This window comes from Cuculus canorus, chromosome 4 (genome assembly GCF_017976375.1).
Source record: "Cuculus canorus isolate bCucCan1 chromosome 4, bCucCan1.pri, whole genome shotgun sequence".
Lineage (NCBI taxonomy): Eukaryota > Metazoa > Chordata > Aves > Cuculiformes > Cuculidae > Cuculus > Cuculus canorus.
This window is the reverse complement of record NC_071404.1, coordinates 30,617,473-30,639,175: the sequence shown is the minus strand read 5'-3', so window position 1 is coordinate 30,639,175 and position 21,703 is coordinate 30,617,473. Positions and strand designations below refer to the sequence as shown.

Here is a 21,703-nt window from a genome sequence, read left to right as displayed (position 1 = left end):
ATGCTGGAAGGAAATCTTTCTCCACAGGGTGAACAAGACCACGTATAAACAAACAAATGATTCACATGCTTCCCTGGTCAACAGTGCCTCTGGGCGATGGAACTAATTTTTTTTTTTTTCATTTTTACTACATTCACGTCAGTAATATCTGCTGTAATTCTGCGGGAATTGTTTCACAACAAATTGAACTGAAATGAAGATACATGGAAAGAAAAGGAACCCCAAACTGCTGTGGGCCAGAAAGCATGCATGTTCTCTTACCTCCAATAGAAATGACTGCATTAAAGCACTGGTCCCTAAAGGGAAGGTTAAGGTTGTCACATACCAGAACTTCATCATCTTTCTTCCTGGCAATCTCTACCAATGGTCTGCAGTAATCACAGCCGATATTATATACCTGACTGTTGACACTGAGATACTTTCCAGTTCCACAACCTAAAGAAAAAAGTATACTAGATCAGAAATCATACGTTCCAAACATTTGCCATCCCTCCCAAAGCAGTGAAAATAACAGGAGGGTTTTTCCAATTCTAAGGTTTCCCGGAAAATAAAACAGGAGCTTGCTCCTACTAGCCTAACTGCATGAGAGTTCATTTGGACTATTCAAAATTATATGTTCACACTGTCAGGAGTATAACAGTATGAACACCACCAACAAAAATATTCATTACACAGCTCTGTTTAATAGCAAATCATGCATATTTCTTTGAGGAATAAAGGTAAGTGCTGATGGAAAGAGAAAGGAGCGGTCCTCTGCAGACACCACCTTAGAGCAAAAAAGCAACTGTTCCGCTTCACACCAAGCCTGGTATCCTGTTCCCAACAATGAACATAAATAGGTGCTCAGAAAAGAGTAAGAACAGGGCAAGCATTATGATCCCTTTCCTCAATACCTGTCCAACTTCCAATTACTTTCTGTTAAGGGGTTTTCCTGAAGCCAGTGTGTTTCGACTTTTCAGTGACCTGCAATAGATCTCTGTTCCAAGCCCTTCGCCAGTCTTTGCTTAACCCCACACATTACCTCTCCAGTGCATCACATTTCTTTCCTAGATTTCCTAAACCATAGCTGTCACTGACACAAGTCAGAAAGGAAAACTTTAACTTCAGATACAGACTTGAAAATAACTGTGAATCATAAAAATTCCTGCCATGTCACAGGCATGTCCTCTGTCTGTCTTTGTGCCAATGCACCATAATGCATGTAAATGTAATGAACTGTTCCAGAACGTCTTCTGACTAAAATTATGTCTTCTCAGGGACTATGCTGTACTAAATTGAAATCTTTCAGAGTGTTCTTCAATACCACATGCGTAACAGGCACTTTTCAAAATTAGATTAGAAAATATTCACTGTAGTTATGGGTCAGTAGTGAAGAACAGTTTCTGAAAGTTGACAGCCAAGCTACAGGGGTAGCAGCCAGGCAAAAAGAACCATCTCAGTATTGGTAATTCAATTGGAAGGCCTGGAGTTATCTTTAGAAACATCACTGCTTCTTGCAGCGCTGCTGCTTTTGTTGATGTTAATGTGCACCATTATCTAGAGAGACAGCACAGGGACTGTTGGAGAACAGCACAACACTTCAGTGGTGAAAAAAGAGCGCATTTCTAATTAAAAAGCAAGTACTATTCTTTGAAAAAACACTTGAGAGAAATAGAAAAGATAAATATTGTTAATGCAGGTCAAGGAATATGTGCAATAAAACATTAATCTCTGCATGTAAGTTGGAAAGTGTAGTTTTAAAATTAGCATAAATTATTGTTGGTTACTGGATTTGCAGAAGGAATGCATTTAGTGAAACAGACATTAATTCAGAAGATTCAGTTGCTTAATACATGGGTTTTGGTGGAGTGCTTTCTAATCACAGTGAGTTTTTGGAAGTATAGAGTTCTCTCTAGCATGAAGATAGACAACACTCCCACTACTCTAAAAATCTACATTTGTAGGAGATTCACTTCTACATGAGTCATCAGGAGGTGGATTCCTTCATGAATCTCTTTACAATGGCCACGCTATTTTAATTTACTTTGATGAATGAATAACAGGACAATTAGATAAAATATTTTATTCTGCTAGCATTACCATGCTTCACGTACAGCTAGCAAACAAAAATACTAAAAGGTGGTATTAAACAGAAAAGGAAATTATCAATTGAACACCTCATTTTGAAAATTTTTATGCCACCAGGCAACCCTCCTTCAAAATATATACTGAAAATAAACATAATAGTCAGATTCCTGTGGATCTTCAAAGAATCATAGAATGATAGAATCATTAAGGTCGAAAAAGAGCTCAAAGATCATTAAGTCAAGTCCAACAGTCAGACCAACACCACTACACTTACTAAACCATGTCCTGAAGTGTCACATCTACCCATTTTCTGAACACCTCCTGGGGGGATGGTGACTCCACCACTTCCCTGGGCAGCCTGTTCCAATGCTTTACCGCTCTTTCAGTAAAGAATTTTCTCCTATTATCCAATCTAAACCTCCTCTCATGCAACTTGAGGCCATTTCCTCTCGTTCTATCACTTATTACTTGAGAGACCAACATTAGTGCCTAGTTTGGTGTCATCTGTGAATCTTCTGAGGGAGCACTCAATACCATCATCCAGATTATTGATAAAGATATTAAACAAAACTGGCCCCAATACTGAGCCCTAGGGAACACCCCTTGTGACTGGCTGCCAACTGGATTTATCTCTGTTCACAACCCTCTGGGTTTGGCCATCCAGCCAGATTTTACCCAGTGAAGAGTACAATTGACTAAGCCACGAGCCACCAGCTTCTCTAGGACAATGCTGTGGGAAACAATGGCAAAGGCTTTATGAAGTCCACGTAGATAACATCCACAGCCTTTCCCTCACCCACTAGGTAGATCACCTGGTCATAGGAGATCAGGTTGGTCAAGCAGGACTTTCCTTTCATGAACCCATGCTGGCTGAGCCTGATCTCCAGTTGACCTACACTTGCCTGGTGAGCACACTCAAGATGAACCACTCCATAATCTTCCCTGATACTGAGGTCAGGCTGACAGGCCTGCAGTTCCCCGGATCTTCCTTCCAGCCCTTCTTGTAGATAGGTGTCACACTGGCAAGTCTCCAGTTGTCTGGAACCTCTCCCATTAGCCAGGACTGTTGATAAATGATGGAGAGTGGCTTGGCAAGCTCCTCTACCAGCTCCCTCAGTACTCTTGGGTGGATTCCATTCCCCTTCACAGACTTATGAGTGTCCAGGTGGCATAACTGCTTCCTCCTGGATTATGGCAGGTCTATTCTGCACTCTCTTCCCATCTTCCAGCCCAGGGGTCTGAATACCCTGGGGATAACTGTCTGACTATTAAAGATTGAGACATTTAGTACCTCAGCCTTTTCCTCATCCTTGGTGGTAATGCTCTCCCCTCCCCGCTTAATATATTCATAAAAATATTTTTTGTTATCTCTTACAACAGCGTCCAGGTTTAGTTCTAGTGGGCTTTTGCCTTTCTAATTTTCTCTCTGCATGACCTAATAAGATCCCTGCACTCTTCTTGAGTTGCCTGTCCTTATCTCAAGGACAACCTCATAAAAGGAGGTACCTTGGTACTTGTGAGCCTTAATGTAAGTATCTTTCTCTCCAGGTGTATCACATGCACTAAGTTATTTCAGCTGAAGCTCTAACAGGGTGATCTGAAGCTTTCAGCAAGTACAGTGATGCCTGCTGATAAATCCTCAAAGAATTTCAGCTAAGCTTCAAATTATTTCCTTTGAGGTGACAAAAAATTTTGGCTGAGAAATATCATTAAGTTGACTACTGAATGACTGTATTCTATAGGCTATCTGCTGAGACTATTAGTGAAAATAGTGTGGATATATAGAAGAAGATATATATTCAAAAGAACAGCAATGAAGTATTTGTGGGGGACTGCTCAACAGCAGCAGGAGAACTATGTATTATCTTTTGATTAAAGCCTACAACATCTACAAATAATGTTTTTCTCTTAGAGGATAAGTCAGATGCCTAATACATTGTGTATATTTATCACATTTTGCTGTGGAAAAGCATTTTATTAGTCTAAACAGTGAGGAAAATCCAATAGCACAAAGGAGCATCTGGTTCGCAATTATGTGCTGTATAGGACTGAAGTCATAACACAAAAAGATCCACACCATGATCTGGAAACACTTGAAAAGTCTGTAGGCACAATAGCAAATCAAGGTATAAATTGAACATGTAGGGAAGACAACACCATAGCAGGACAATGAGGTTTTGGTGTCCATATTCAGGAACATTGGGCAATTCTCAGATCATAACTTTTTGTCTTTAATAGCAACCACAAGAGATTTTTCTTAACTTAAAGCCCTGATAGGAAGAAACAAATGAAAAACAATACATTGCAGACCAACAGTCTGCAAGAAACCAAGAAATCTAACGAAACTGAAATGTGAAATAATTGAGCTATTAACACCATTTCGTAAAGAGGCCTCCAGGGGGATGACAGGCCACTAAACCTGCGGGGAACACTATGGATTAAGGCTTAACTTAATAAAAATAAAGCAAAAAAATTGTTCATGGGCTAGTAGTAAATGGATTCTAATATGGGTTTAAAAAAAATTAAAACAATGTTTAAAACTCAAATGAGTTTTAAATAGAGTTGGTTTGAAGGATATATACAAGTAACATACAAACTAATAAGGACTACAGACAATCTTTCATGCCATCTCAAGGAACGGCTTACCTATGTCAGCAATGAGACTGCCAGGTTTTTGCTCCAGCAGAAAGTTTCGAACACGAGGCCACGCTTTACTCTGCAGATCATTAAAGAAGGCAGCTGTATTTTCATACACACTATGCACATGCTGCTTTTCTAGCTGAGTAGCCTCATGTTCCATCCTGATAATATAATGAAGAAAGATTACGTTCAACAAAACACAAACTGATGTAGCATAGACTTCACATTTTATAGACATGCTTAAATCGTGACCTTTTACACTTACATTCATAAAATCATTACACCCACCTAACAACCATCATATTTATAAAATGGGCTTTACTCAATGGATCTGGTTTTATTTCACAAAAGCCAAGAAATAATTCTAACACATCATCTTGCCTGAGGAGCATTATATAACTGTATGCGCCTGTTCAATAATACGCACATTCCTAAAAAGGTTCACCAATGTAGTATGAGCTTATGTGGTGCAAAACAGAGATTTTATTCAGCAGGAGCGCAGAATGATTAAGAACAGGAGGCTAAGAATAGACCTTCCAATTGCAGCAAAGGTGAACAGGTAGGCAAACTACTAGTATGGTATTTGAAATATAGCGTGGAGCCTGAAACCTGAGCCCCTAAAACACACATAAACTATTTCTAGTTTATCCACCTTCCAGAAGCAATAAGTTGATCGAAAATCTTCAACAACAAAACTATGATTTCTCTATCACTACTCCACTGTCTTCATTTCTTAGCGAAGTATTTTAGTTTAGTGATTCATACGGCATCTTCTTAGACTTTTAATATTAGTCCTAAGGTCACATAAAACACAAAATGGATGCAGACACTGAGTCTCTTTATAGAGAATCTTACATCGTCCTTAAGCTTCCTCCTCATCCAAGCACCAATCAGGTCAGGCTTTAGTATCTGATGGAGACTGATGAGATTACATGTCAGTGTTTCTTCATGCATTCTTCAAACTAATTCAAACTGCCTGCTTATTCAGGAAATAGTCATTCCCATTACTAAAACAGAACTCATTTAACTGTTCAAGAGCTCAGCAGAGATCAAAGCCTGTTTCCAAACTCCTTCCAACAAACTAAGTTCTATATTACCAAGGCTAAATTGTAAAGGGACTCCTTTGGGTGCATTTGAAAATGTCAGAGGTACAGGTTTAAACACACAAGTTCTTCTTTTGCTTTCCTTGATTTTCAAATAATATACATTTTGTACTAATAACGAAAAAAAAATGTTTCTTTCTGCCCCTTCTACTCCTGAAATAAGTTATTTTAATTTATAAAATGGGAGTTAATCCCACTGACTGCAAAGAAAATATTCATCTGCTTTAGATGAAATGTGTGCAAGGGCCTACGAGAACAGTACATAAGATGATCCATTTCACTGGTTTTACGTACTGTGCTACGTAAAGGTCAGGCCCAGTTGTCACAATTGTCAACTCTATTTTGACTGCAGTATCAGTGAATCTCTCTTCAAAATTTTCACATTCATTGTCTTCACAATCCTTACTTTCTTCTTCTCTGACATCATCCACAATTTTTTTATGATGCATTGGCTCAGTTTTTACTAGCTGAATATATATATATATACATGCACAAATATATATATATAAAAATAAAATTCAGTAACAGTATAGTAGGCACATTTTCAGTGTCATCTTGAGGAGTGGAAAATTATAACAGACTGAACAACAAAATTATTGAAACATGTATTTGAACTGACATTACGTGTGTCAAAAATTACTCAGTAAGAACTTTTCTCAGAATGCCACTTCATGTTGTCAAATTGAATGAGATGGTTGCAGTAATTTCAAATAATTATTCCTTAGAGTCAAAAGCCCATTTTTTTTTTCTTACTCAACCTTTAAATAAAACAAATTGGGTGTTTCATGTCTGCAGCTATCTTTCTTCTCTGCCTCAAAACACACTTTATTTTGTTGTTCTACTGCCTAGAAATCCTCTATCTATAAGTAGGAATTCTAAAGACTAACAATAATTTCTCTACTTTTGTCATCTGATCTGCTCCTTGCCCTAGCTTATATTTCATGCTTGGGTACTACGTGGTTCAGTGTTTCCAAGTATTTTTATCTTTCTTCTTGAAGCTCTTTGTTCAGTCTTTGCAGTTCTTTAAAGAAAAAAAAAAAGGGAAAATGTTTTCAGTCATTCATACGGAATTCCAAACGCTACAGAAATCTCAGTTTATGCCATCTACAGAAGCAAGTGTCTGAACTGAAGGTTCATTTAGATATTTTAACCAAACACAAAAGCCAACTTGGACTTGAATTAGAAGAATTTTCCCATTGATACAATATTATATTATACTTTTCCTAAAATGTCTTTCCAATGTAGGCTGAAATTTGGCTTGGTTTCCTACTGAAAAACACGACTGTCAGGTTTTTCCTTCAACTTTCTCATTCCCTGGGACTGGTACTGAGTCTTCTGCTATATGGGACATGCTAGAGACTTCCATGTATTACAACACTGCATCAGAGGTTATTATTTTTACATACCATTAATAAACATTGTCAAGATCATAATTTGGTTATCATCTTAGAATAACAGTAGTCTACTAAAACTCAAATTATTTCATTTACCATTTCATTACAATTTCCATTCCTGCTGACTGTTTATATTTTGCAGATAACTGAGTCACATGATTAAATTAGACTTGCCAATTTGACTTACTGGTCAAGATCCATAACACTATCAAATTTTACTTTGCAGCACGGCAGGGAAACATCCTAGCAATAAACTCCTCCATTTCAGTGTTTACAAATGGCAAGAAACCTTTGGAGCCTGACCAGATATACAGCTATGCCAGTTTCACACAAGCCTAACCTCATTGAAAACATCAGAAACTTAGAACTACACAACTATACAAAACAAACTCAATACCTACATTTCTCTTTATAAACAGGAAATTAAAAAAAAAAAAAACACACAAAAAAAATTACAACGTCTTTACCTTGAAAGTACCAGAGAGCACCTCTATTGCACGTGAATTGTCCAAAATACTCTGTTCGTCCAACTTCTAGATTGTAACTTCCAGGCTAATTGCAAAGTCTGTTGTGCAAAGGAGGTAATAAAAATCCAAGATGTCCAGAAATGTCACTGCTTCAGCATAGAATCATAGAATAGTTTGGGTTGGAAGGGACCTTAAAGATCATCCAGTTCCAACCCCCTGCCATGGGCAAGGACACCTCCCACTGGATCAGGCTGCCCAAGGCCCCATCCAACCTGGTCTTGAACACTTCCAGGGATGGGGCAGCCACAACTTCTCTGGGCAACCTGTGCCAGTGCCTCACCACTCTCACAGTGAAGAAATTCCTCCTTATTTCTAGTCTAAATCTGCCCCTCTCCAGTTTATACCCATTGCCCCTTGTCCTATCACCACAAGCCTTCATAAACTGCCCCTCCCCAGCTTGCCTGTAGGCCCCCTTCAGGTACTGGAAGGTCACTATAAGGTCTCCTCAGAGCCTTCTTTTCTCCAGGCTTAACAACCCCAACTGTCTCAGCCTGTCCTTGTATGGGAGGTGCTCCAGTTCTCTTAAGTTACTGGGAAACTGATAAGCCAGCAAAGAGGAAAAGAAGAGTGGATGGTAATTATGGACACACTTTCCCCATGCTCCATTCTTCTTTTCTTGTGTGGTAGGTTAAACTCCTGTCAAAGGGTTCACGCAGAGACTCGGCGCGCAGTAGGGAGTGTGCAGTAAATTGGCACCCAGCTGTTCAGCCACTCTGCAGCAAGTCTTGACAAGTCTCCAAAATGTGGATGCAGCTTAAGAAATGTCAGTCTCCTGCAAACAAGCACTTCGGATAACAAATGAAGAGTGGGGTTCTCTTCCCTTTCAATGCTTCCCAGTTCATCAAGCTTTGTTCATGAGACTACAGCAGGCCCCTGTCACAGCTGATCTATGAAGTGAGAAAACTGAATGAAAGTTGTAGGGTCATTTCTGCTGAACATGCAGGGAAATGGATCACCACTCCATCACATATAACTGTGATATGCAAACAAAACTGTTTGAAAGTAAATAGGTTATAGTCAATTGACTCTTTCTTCCATTGCTGCTCTTCTTCATTTTTTTTTTTTAAAAAAGGCAAAATAAAAAACAAAACTTAAAAGTTACAACTTTCCAGAAGGTAAAAGGAATTGTACAAATATATGATATCATATATTTTCATAGCTACATACCTCACTAAAAGCTCCCATGCCTCCAAGACAATCTAATTTCTTCCTTTTCCATTAAGATTTTGGAACCTTTTAGATAATTAACTTTCCATGGATACAGCTTTAAGGAAAGTCAAGTTGCTTGGACATTTTCTATGTTGCTGAAGTAATAAACATTTAACTGCGTGACCTTGAAATAACAAGAACATAAAATTGATAACCTCAGTTTTCAACATGTAAAAAATTCTAGATTATTTTTACTAATGGGGGAGGGGGACATTGATCAGTCTTTTTGTTGTTTTTGAAAGTGTCTAACTTGCAATTTTGACTAACTGTAGTAAATACCTTATCCTCAAGTGGACAAAACAGTTGCTGGCTCCCAGATGCAAAGGGACTGTGCAGGAGGTAGTGCTCAGTCCAAAAACTTTGCTTCTACCACAGCCTGGCCAAAGCTTTCCATCTCTTCCTGCAGTACTTGTGAATCCCTTGTAGCCCTCCTCATCTATCTCAAGTTATTCCTCCCACCTACCTACAATTTTCACATCTTCCTCCATCTACCTTAGCATTTGCTATATCACCACCACTATCTTAATTTGATGTATAATACTCTGAAGTCTTGATCTGGCTTATGTTCAGTTCCTCCTTGCCTGTAGTTCCAGGCCAGTCACAATAACTGGAACATGTTCCAAACTTTTTGTTAATGGCCTCTTGGAAGCATCCTGTGATTTTCACAGTAGTCATCAAATCCTGCATTGCTCCTATCTGTCTTCAAATCAATTGCTCTTGATTAATTTGAGCCACAGACTATCCTTTTGTCTTCTCTGTTGCAGCTGCCTATTTCCACTATGCCTTTGATGAGCAACAGAAATTTACTCGACTCAATTTAAGACTCAAATATACAGGATTTCTGTCTATTATGAAGGGCCCCTCTTAGCAACACTCTTTACGTGCTTATAGGAATTCTCAATCCTGTTTGGATTAGGAGAGCTCTTATTTCAAAGACCTAGGAAATTCAGCACAGTTATGTCTTTCTAGGTGGCTACAGCAACATAAATCTTGGCTATGCGTGAAATCCAGCTATGGATGCAAATAACCTAATTAATTACTGGCTTAAATCAAACAGTGTATACCACAAGGGCCAGGTCTATATCCCACAATACCCTGCTCTCCAGAAACAACACGTGCAGCTGTAGTTGGTAATAACAGTGAGGTAGTCCAATTTGCATCCTCTCTCCTCATACACAGAACAAGGAAAACTATCTATACAATGAGCAATATACTTACTTGCAGCTCCCATACGAGGCTGAGAGAGTTGGGGTTCTTCAGTCTGTAGAAGAGAAGGCTCCAAGGAGAACTTATAGTGACCTTCCAGTACCTGAAGGGGCTGCAGGAAAGCTGGGGAGGGACTGTTCACAAAGGTTTGTGGTGATAGGACTAGGGGCAGTAGTTACTAACTGGAGAGGGGCAGATTTAGACTAGAAATAAGGAAGAATTTCTTCACCATGAAGGCAGTGAGGCACTGGCACAGGCTGCCCAGGGAAGCTGTGGCTGTCCCCTCCCTGGAGGTGTTCAAGGCCAGGTTGGATTGGGCCTTGGGCAGCCTGATCCAGTGGGAGGTGTCCTTGCCCATGGCAGGGGGGTTGGAACTGGATGATCTTTAAGATCCCTTCCAACCCAAACTATAAATAGCCATGGAAAACTAAGCTAAAGCCCTAATGGTTGCCTATAAACCTTAGCCTTTTTTTCCATGCAAATACAAAAATCCTGTTCATCTCCAACTGCAAAACCTCATTGCAGCCCTTTTCAAAAATGAATCTAATCTATAAATCACAGTAACAACATCCATTCTGATTGGCAGTGCCCTCTCATTTCATTAATGAAGGCAACAAATAGAAGTACGATAACATACTCAATTACTTCCGATACAAGCCATTCCATTAAACAGTTTCATTAATAAATAAAGGTTAATGAAACAAAACAATAGGAATTCTGCATGAATAATGAAAAAAACCAATAGGAATTCTGCATGAATAGTGAAACTAGCTGCAATATAAGTTTAGCAAAAAGACATAGTAGGAGATGACTTGCTTACATAAGTCTAACAACTCTAGTAATTCATTTCACCTAAGCATGAACTGTTACAAGCCCATGAAAATGCACAGTCTGAAATCAGAGCAAAGAATACTGTGCAGTACACTTAAAACCTTACTGAACTGAAGCCCTGATTCAAAACCCTTCCTCCAGTAAAACACGGAAAATTCTGAAGTGAAAAACAAAAAGCCAAGACATATTTGACAAGAATCATTGTTATATGAAAAGCTTGCTGTGAACCTAGCATTTTAAAATAACTCATTGATTGAAATAAAGTCACTATCTTTTTTTATTAACCGAAAAATAGAAAAAAACTTTGTCCTAATGAAAGACTGAAAGCACCAAGCCTTTTTTATTTTCAAGCTCTTAAACTCATAAACCAGCTTTCAGCAAAGATGTGTGTCTTCAAATACACGTCTTCAGATGTTAGAAGAGGAGGAAGGACCAGAAGAACTCTGGTCAGCTAAGTGGGAATTAAAATATAATGTCAAGTGGTGCTGAGAAGACCAAATTGTTTAGGTTCTCTTCTTCTTCACTACTCACGTTAATCGCCACCAGAGAGCCAATAGATCAGTGACAAAGGGAAAAGAAATTGGGATGGAACAGGAAAGAACAGGTTGGAGCTTTCTAAATAAGTTCAGGGTTTTCAAAGTATCTAGTCTAATAAACAGAGAACTTATTGCACCAATCTCAGATTAGTCAGTGCCTGAGCCCACCAGAAATTAGTTTTGAGAAACCGTGGGCAACGGGTACAATCCCCAATCTCTTGATATTCTCATAAAAAAAATAAGGACAGTTAGCTTAGATGAAATTGCAGTAGAAGTTGGTACCACTTGGAAAAGAATACTTAGAGTGTGATTATCAATAATTCACTATCACACTGGAAGGATAAGAGAAATTTGTTCCCGAGTCTGATTTGGATACTGTTCAGTGATTTCTTTGTATGATGGACCAGAGCGTAGATTATATCTGCAGATGAACCAAACTGACAAGCCTTCAAATACCTTGATGGTATTAGAATTCAAGTGGGTTTGACAGATTGAAAAAGACAGAAGCAAGCGTTTCATGTAGGTAAGAATAATCAGCTGCACAAATAACAGCTGAGGGAGGCAGGATGCAATGACTGGCAGCAGTTCTACAGAAGGGACCTGGGCACTATAATGTTTCACAGATCTAACACATTATGGTGTTATGGTGTTTTTTGCAATATACTGTTGGTGTTTTTTGAAACATACTCTTGCAAAAAATCAAATACTAACACAAATAAATAGGGCAAATAATTGCAAGTTACATAAAACTGTCCACTACATTTGGAACTGCTGTAATATCAGTTTGATTATTATGTCTGATTTCAAGCAAGAATTATGTAGACCTACCAGAAATACTACAGAAGAGAACAACCATGATCACGGATCACTCCAAGAGATTAGAAATCAAGTAAACCTCTGGGAAAGATGTTAGTTTCCTGCATGGATCTTGTCCTCTCAAGACAAGAGAGGATCATCTTCTCATACAAGAAGGGATGTTGCAAAGTGGGAGGGTGTTTACATTTAGTGTTTTCTAAAATGAAGGTCAGACAAAAACCAGCGGGCTTAATGTACAGCAAGGAAGACACAGGTGAGGCATTTTAAAAACAGAAGACAGAAAAGCACTGGAAATTAGTCTGGGCTGCATAGTTCATGGAGCCTCCACCAATGAGGGCTCAAAAGCATAAGTCAGTAAGCACCTGCCAGGAAACACGTTGACATAATGGATGCGGCTTCAAGGGAGGCAGATGATGCCCTGATATTTAGCTTTGTGACTCTCTGTGTCTGTGAAGTACAATACTTAAATTTTTCCAGTTATAAGCAAGAGTTCAGTGTCCTCCTACAGAAAAACAAAACAAACAAAAAAAAGGCTGCTTCACAATGTTTCTTACTCTTTAACACAGGGGTTGTTTCTACCGCAAAATTAGTACAGATATTAAACTAATTTCTTCCTGAGTTTCAGCAAGTATGTTTGTTTCCTAAGAGCCCTGCAACAGTATCACAAAGCCCCTGGCCATGCTAGGCTGGCTACTCATAAGCTTTATATATAGCTTATATATTTTCCCTCCTTGGTCACTGTATCTCTCACATACTTTTAAACAGTTACCTTGCCTTCCTTCCCTTATTTACCCAACAGTTAACCAAGCATTAAATATTTAGTGCTTTTCATCCTCCCTGATGAATCAACCTAGGTGGTCTTTTACAAGTGGTGTTGTCATTCTCTGTATCCTCTCCATATGTCTACATTCTTCATGCCAAACTCTATTCAGAGGAATATTTGACTTCTTAATGTCATCCTACAATTCTGGAGCTATAGCTTTCTAAATTCCTTCTGTTTCCTCACACTCTGAGTTTTCATTTTATTTCCAGATGGATTAGTTTTAACTTATGCAGTATAATTCTTTTTTTCCTGCCCATGGAGCTCATTACTGTCAGTAGTTACTCTGTGATATATATATATATATATATATATATATATATATACATATACATACATACACAAAGCCTCCACAACTGAAACAACTGACAAGCTAACTAAAGACATTCAGTTTCTTGAAAATTGATCTTCTGATGACAATATCTTAGTGACAGAAAGATAAGCAGGACATTATCAGATAGAATCCCAAATTAAGGAAGTCAATGGTTATCTTTGATCCCAAGATTAAATATAAAATATTGCATAATCAATTACAGTAATTATAGTAGTAGTAGTAGTGGATTCTCTTGATACCTTTTATAAAAAACTCTTAATTATTGCATGTTTATAATAAATAAACATATAAATGTCCTACCTTAAAATATTCCTATTTCTTTTCAGTCCACAAATGTATTCAGTTTTCAGTATACTGTCCAAATAGTTTTAAAAGAAGAACACATCTTTTGGCAAAGAGTATTAGGTCCTAAGTTACCCTCAACAGATGAGCATCAGAATGACAGCAAAGATGGTATCACATTTTTATTATCTTACAAAAGTAAAAAAACTGAGTGATTAGCTTTTATTTTTCTGTACCTGTTAGTCACAGGAAGTCATGTATTTATATTTTCCTTCTTGAAAGAAAAAAAAGATTTCGTGCTCAAAGAAAAAGCTTATCTTGCATACTACCCCACAGCAACTGGGTGCTTATGATACTGACAAGAGGCATCTGAAGGTACAACAGTAATCCTATCAGGATTCAAGACTAAACTTAGACACAGAAAAATTGTATTATGTTGTTACTAAAAGGTCGACATGTAACCCTCCACGAAGTGCCTGGACACTGCCAGAGACACAGGTTCTTCCAGTTGTAGGTGTAGTCAACTGAGCAGTGTGAAGGCTCAGCACCCCTGCAGTCAAAATCCCTAAAAAGATCCTTCGTTTTCATAAATCACCAGAGTTTCAATGAAAGATTGTTTCATTTTAATTTCTTTATGGTACGACTGATACCTTGTTACATAACTTGCTATTTGTCTATTTTAAGGCAAAGAAAGGCCTTTACACAAAGCAATTTTTCCTATTCAACATGGAAAGGAAAAGCTCCCTGAGGGCATTGAAATTTCATAGAAACATCACTAAAGTTTTCCATTCAGAAAACATTGTAATACTACGTCCTTTTTAGATTTTTTTTCTTAAAAACAGCATTTTCCAGAAAAATTATTGTATGATGGGGACTAAGAGTTGATACCTACAGAAATCAGTATCTGGAATATCACAAGTAATCCTTTATTTTTTAAATGGTTACATGTAGATCTGAATGTAAACTTTTCTTCAATATAGAATGTTTTCAAGAGCAAAACCCAACCCAAAATATACAGTGCCTTTCGTCCGACCATGTTATGTCTAAATTTTTCTGAGGAAGAAAAGAATTAAATCAGGCAGGGCTCTGTCACATGAGTTTTTGTCAATCACACAAAGCCTAGCTATGACACTAATATTCATTTTTCAACAGTTAAGACTTTTGTCTCCCAGCAGTTCACTTGATATTTCTATCATCATTTACAAAGCTACATACATAGCTTTTAAGAAAGTTTCTTTACTGTTAACATTTTTAAACAGAGTCTACTTTTCATTTTAAAACTACTTAAACAATACCCGTAAGCACAGAAAAATCCGAAGTATTTTTCAGTCTCTGTAATCTTTACAAATTAAAGAGCTGCATAGCCCTCAGCTGTGGTTTTCTGCCACACAAGTTTATTCTGAATCTATTATTGTGTACAAACACGCCCACGTGGTACTGTAATGACATGGATATCTGCTTAACTTTATGCTCTGTAAATCATTTTACCGACTTACCAACCTCATGTTGCCTATCAGTAATAACTAAAGGCAGGAATTCGCACTCAGCCTTTTTCAGAACAGAACCTTACGCTGTTTGTCCTGTCCCATATTCCGATTCATCCATCCAGAATGGATGATAGAATGCTTGCAAATCTGAGTGTTTGCAAGGGAAGTATTTATGAAACCCATCCCCCCCGGGGTCCATCACGAAGCATTAAAAAGTCCCCAGGGGACCTTTTACTATCGCTCCGTACAGACTGTTAAATGTTTTTCTCATCTGTTTCTTGGGTTTCATGCTGAAAATCATACTCCAGAAGTACGCTTCACCTGAACAACTCTATCAGCAGGGAATGCCATCCTGTGCGCTACACCAACACAGCAGTGCTGCTGAAGTAATTTCGCTCTGTCTTTCCTTGCGAAAGAAAAGGAGCAAACGATCCGACACCCCCCGAGCTCTGGCTGCTCCCCCGGAATGTCAGCGGGAATGAAAATGCCATTACAAACACTCATTAAGCAGTGAATACTCGGCAATGCCGAGAGCTCTATGTGGATTTACAAAGGCGATGCTTAGGCATTTGGAATTTTCTAGGAAAGGAAGCAAATAAAATTAAGAGTCTTACAGTTTAGGATTGCCCCAGATCATTGCTTAGGACTGTTTGCCGAGGAACAACGCGTTTTTAATTAGTCAGCAGACCTCAGAAAAACTTATCATTTCTGCTGCAGACCCTCCCCACGCCTCCTAAAAGCCTCCCCCCCCCCCGGGCTCCTCACCCTGCGAGCTGCTTTCCCTTTCCATGGGGAGAGGGTGGCTTGGGAAAAAAAATGAGTTAAATCACGAAATCCTCCCGCCCCGGGGTGGGTCTCCCCGCCCAAGGGCTCTCCCCAGCTCGGCGTTTTTAAAACCATCAACTCAATTTGCAAACCCCCCCTCCCGCCGCCAGCCCCCAGCGGCGCTTTTTGGGGGCGGCTTTAAGGTTTTGCGGTGTGTTTTTTTTTATTATTATTATTTTATTTTAACAAACCCACATCGCCCCCAGCTCGGGACACAAGGCGGAGGGTCTGCCCTCAGCATCCCCCACCCTTTCGCACAGCTGCCACCTTCTATCTCCCCCCCCCCACCCACCTCGCTCCTCACCTGCAGCCGCGGGGCGGCGGCTCCATCCCCGCTCGGAGGCGGCGCCTGGCCGGGATGCGGGGGTGCCCCCCGGCGGAGGGACGAGGGGACCCTGCCCTCACCCCTCCGCCGAGGACCACCCGCGGTCCCGATTCTCCCCCTTCTCTTCGGCAGCCGGAGGAGGCGGGGTAAAAGGGCCGGGTTATCGATTCCCCCCCTCCCCGTTAACTCTTCTCCTTGCGGTCTCGTCTCGTCCCTCGGGCGCCTTGTGCGCGGAGGAGGTGCCGACGGGGAGGAGGAGGCGCATCTCAGCCTAAAGAGAGCTCCGTGCTGCTGAGAAAAGCGGCCGAGGAGGATTAGCCCTCGCTCATTTAAAGGTTAAGCTCAAAATTAACCTGTGCGACGAGGTCCTGCCTGCAAGGCTTCCCATCCCGGGAACGTTGAGGCTGAATAATTTCCTCCCTCTGCTCCAGCGCTGATCCTTGTTAAAGCAGTCTAAAAATGGCAGGTGGTTTCTATATTTTCATATATTTATAGATATTTAAGACGCAGTGAACCCCAGCCATGTGCCAGGACCCCAATACTATTAGCGCTATAAACATGAGCTAAAAAAGATAGTCCTGTCCTGAGACCTAATAAATTATGTATAAGATATTACAGATAGAGGAGAATGCAATGAAACAATAAGAGAGAATATGACAGGCAGGGAACTTGGCACAATATTGCACAAAGTACTGAATGTACCAAAATATTTAGAACCATAGAATCACCAGGTTGGAAAAAGACCTCTTGGATCATCGAGTCCAACCATTACTGCCTACCACTAAACCATGTCCCTGAGCACTTTGTCTACCCATCTTTTAAATACCTCCAGGGATGGGGACTTGCCCACCTCTCTGGGCAGCCTCTGCCAGTGCCCAATGACCCTTTCTGTGAATTTTTTTTCCTGATATCCAGCCTGACCCTCCCCTGGCACAGCTTGAGGCCATTCCCTCTTGTCCTGTCCCCTGTCACTTGGGAGAAGAGCCCAGCTCCCTCCTCTCCACAACCTCCTTTCAGGTAGTTGTAGAGAGTAATAAGGTCTCCCCTCAGCCTCCTCTTCTCCAGGCTAAACAACCCCAGCTCTCTCAGCCGCTCCTCATAAGACTTGTTCTCCAGACCCCTCCCCAGCTTCATTGCTCTTCTCTGGACACGCTCCACAGCCTCAACATCCTTTTTTCAGTGAGGGGCCCAGAACACAGTATTCAAGGTGCGGTCTCACCAGTGCCGAGTGCAGGGGCAGAATCACCTCCCTGGACCTGCTGGTCACACCATTTCTGACACAAGCCAAGATGCCATTGGCCTTCTTGGCCACCTGGGCACACTGCTGGCTCATGTTCAGTCGGCTGTCAACCATTACCCCCAGGTCCTTCTCCTCTGTACAGCTCTCCAGCCACTCTTCCCCCAGTGTGTAGCACTGCACAGGGTTGTTGTGCCCCAAGTGCAGGACTCGGCATTTGGCCTTGTTAAACCTCATTTACTGTTATGTGTAGCTTTTCACTCAAATCAGCTTTGAAGGTACCTGGAGAGAGGATTATGGGGAGATAGTGGGAACATAACCAGATATTGATTGGATTTTCAAAACTGCCGAAATGACTCAGGAACATGCTTTCTTTTATTTTGACAGTCTCACTTGAATTACGAAAAAAAAACAACAGCAGAACAGGAAAACTATAAGAACAAGCTGAGAAAAACTACATGAAGACACATGATCCTAATATTCTATTAAATATACCAAAATCATGCAGTAATGATGAAGCTCTTGTTCTTTATTGTCAATGTATTCAACAGTTAGGACTGTTGGCTAAATCATAATTAACCTTCCTAACTCCATCAAAGAGCTTTGATTGATCCATAAGACTTGACTGTCCTTTACAAACATTGTGTTGACTTGTCCTTGTTATTCCATACTTGCACGAATGTCTGCTAATATAATTCTGCATTGTACTGTCAGCTAAATCGACCAGTGCAAACAAATTTGGGTCTGCCATTCCCAGACTTTCTCAGAGACCTTTTTTTGCAAGATGCCATCACATTTGCCTCATTCTGCCTTTGGGTACTAAGCTGATTTTAGCAAAAGGCTACGGATAACAGCTCATTGTTCCACACCTGCAGTAACTTCGTACCTGAAGAAAACTCAAGTTTCCTAAAAATTCCTCAAGTCTGAATACTGTCTGGTCCATGTTACTGATTGACATAATTATTGATTTGCTTTCAAATCTCTTTAGTTTGAAACAATTGCCTTAAGCGTAACCCTCTTAGAAAAAGATTCTGATGTAGACTCTAAAAATTCCTCTGTGGTGAATTCACATCTTTCCCCTTACAACCTAATCTTTTCTGGATGCTCTTTAAAACCATGATAATCTACCAGTCCTAGAGATTGTAAGGCAGACTTCCTGCTTCTGATGCATTTGAATTAGATATTAGTCATGTATCTTAATGTACTTCAGGAAAAAAAACAATGGTATTAAGGTGCCAGCAAGGTGTACAAATTTATGCAGAATAAAAATGGAATACTTTTTCCTTTGAAGTACCATGCACCTACAATTGCATAATAAATTGAAGTTCTTAACAACCTCTCCTCTCTAAACAAGTAAAAGACCTCATCAAAATCAAGTTTTTCTGTAATAAAAGGGATTTAGGTCACCAAATTGATAGACCAAAGGCTGGGAAAGCCAGAAGGCTACCCATGAAACCTTAATTCAGACCTTTTGTGCATGTGCACTGCAACCCTGTACTTAATTATGAGATTGTCTGCAGAACAGCAGGCTCCATTTCAAACATTTCAAATTATGTGGTGGCAAGCATCTGAGACTGGCTAATTGTGTCTCCTCCTGTGTTCCCATCCATTTATTCCTTTCCTTTCTAGAGTTTCTTTTTTGCTCATTCCTTATTGACTGTCATGTGGAAATTTCTCTTTCCCTGGTCTGTCTGAAATTCTTACCCTTAGATAACCACTTTAGTAGTAAACCAGGTAAAGGTTTTTACCATAGTGGCACAGAGATAGCTAATTAGTCTTTCAAAGGTTATCTGTATTTTCTCCAAAGATGAGAAAAAATGAAAAGAAAAGGAAGGAAAACAGAGACAGAAAGAAAGAGAGTGAAAAACAAGGAAACAAAAGTTTCCAGGTTGAAGTAGAAGGGAAATAAGGAATTGAGGTCAGTCTTCATGATATCATAGAGCTCCCTTCTTACAAAGGATCGGCTTTCAAATCACAAGCTTTACAGAGACAGTTGTAGATGAAAGCAAAAGAAAGACATTAAGGCATTGTCTGATGTCTTGAAGAAAGGATCATACTGTATTTATAAATAATGCTGCACTGTCTCAGTAGGCACTCTGGAAAATTGATGATTTTTTTAATTTGTGACAAAATCTCTGCTTTCTATCTGCTTTTCCAGGAAGAAGGCCTCACCAGTCAAAGACATTGCTTCCTCTCTATGCTAGGTATTACAAAAAATAAACATTCTTCCAAGGATTATTTTCTGTGGAGATGCTTGAGATGTAATCATGAGCTAATAACTTACATCTTCAGTTGGTGAATTTGGACTTCATATAGAATTATAATGTTACCCTCAAACTATAATGTTGTTTTAAAAAGTTTTCCAGCACAACTAACAAAAACTGGAACCAGTGATGTTTGTGGCATTATGTTAGCATTATTACAGTGTATTAAAAGCAGTATTTCCAATCCATGGGAATCCATGAAACAGGATAAAGCAATAACTATTCAATATTCTTTTCCTTCTGGAGCATGAAAACTCAAAGAAAATTAGAGCTACAAAAACAATTTCCTAAGTGAAATGGGGTCTCTGAAGGCCTAAGTTCCACAGTGAAACTGAGTATATTTTGTTTGCCAGTCAATCTTAATGTCACAAAACTCACATCTTCAAATAAGTGGCTTAAAATGGTAGTTAGCCTCCTGACTGCTTCAGTCTTTAGAAACTTCCTGACCCTTTCCCATATATTTTCTTTGCAGTCTTTGGGACAAGAGCTTTGATTTCTGAAATAAAATTATGATTCTCTGCTTCTTATTTGCTTCCAGGGGTTTTAATAATAAAAAAAATATGCTCAAAATTTTGATAATACTGTGTGCCGGGCCATGCTGCAGGGCATAATGGAGTTTCCTTGGATAGGATAAGAAAGCAGAACTAATTTATTGAAGGCAAGGGATGTTACAATCCAGTAAAATTAAACACTTATGACTTTGGGAACATAACTTTGCAGATATTTTTTCATATAGGCTTAGTATGCAGGCAAGCTCATGTTGTGGGAGATTTTTAATGTGTGGCCTCCATAACCTACCACGCAGCGCTACTGTGGGGATTAACTAGTTAAGATTTGTAAAGTGCTTTGAAGATTATAAGGCATTAAGTTGCATAAGTGCTAAGCACTTGTATTTAATACACAAGTATTATAAAAAAGCTTTACAAGCCAACTCATGTTCACCTCACTCATATGAGTCTTTGTGATATCAATTGATTGTGATATCAACAGCAAGAGGTAAAGCAAGCAGAACTGACTACAACAGAGTGAATTTCATTTCTTTATTCACTATAAGAGACTAAAGTGAGATACAACTGTCATGGTCTGGCAGAAAATTTAATTGAAAAATAATTATGAAATGCAATAGTAGAGCCAAGAAATTCATATAAAAATGCAGAGCTCCTTAAGGTGCCATTTCTGCCATCTTCACTTAATCTATGTCCTATCTTACCCTCACAGACCCACTGACTATCCTCCCGGGAAGTACAAAGACTAAATCCATAGATGGACCAAATATATCAGTTAAACCAGCTGAAAATGTTGCAAAGTGACAGTAAGGATGGATAGAATCTGTACACTGGTAAGGTGTGCTTCACACAATGACTTAAATCAACCAAAAACTATTTTAAAATTTTGAAAGAAAGATGAACACAGACTGTTGTCTTTATCAGTTGTGTTGAGAACACCTTTTCTTTTTTATACAGCTTCTTTTTTTAGTTTCATTTTGGTATCTACCTTCTATTTTCTTGTTTTGTAATGTCAGCTTTCAGTAGCAGAAGTAGTTGTTGGGGTTTTTTGTGGTAGGGAAGGGGCAGAGAATTTGTTGAGAATTTATTAATAATATAACAATGCCAAACAAAAAAACCCCACATGACTTAATTTAGTGCCTAACTATATTGGAGACAGAGAAACACAAGTGTTTCAAGATTGCTGACATCTACACACTATAGATGCTAGGGTGGCATATTGTCAGACCCTAAGCTGCATCCCAGCAACCGGAAGCCAAAAGACACTATTTGGCAGGCAAGGAATAAGACATTG

At 39.3% G+C, this 21,703-nt stretch overlaps 1 protein-coding gene across 5 annotated transcripts in view; it reads right to left on the bottom strand.

Moving 5' to 3' along the window:
• The window catches only part of TRMT9B (tRNA methyltransferase 9B (putative)), a 121,665-nt gene that overhangs the window by 5,984 nt on the left and 93,978 nt on the right, over positions 1-21,703 (bottom strand). For 3 of the 5 annotated variants that reach the window (XM_054065166.1, XM_054065168.1, XM_054065167.1), the window contains 2 exons: positions 4,714-4,868; positions 262-435 (listed from right to left, as the gene is read on the bottom strand). In XM_054065166.1, the coding sequence (XP_053921141.1) occupies positions 262-435; positions 4,714-4,867 (328 nt within the window). In that variant the 5' untranslated portion in view covers position 4,868. Of the gene's footprint in view, positions 1-261; positions 436-4,713; positions 4,869-5,562; positions 7,581-16,381; positions 16,620-21,703 lie in introns of those variants that run through there. The other 2 variants (XM_054065163.1, XM_054065164.1) reach the window with 2 other exon arrangements.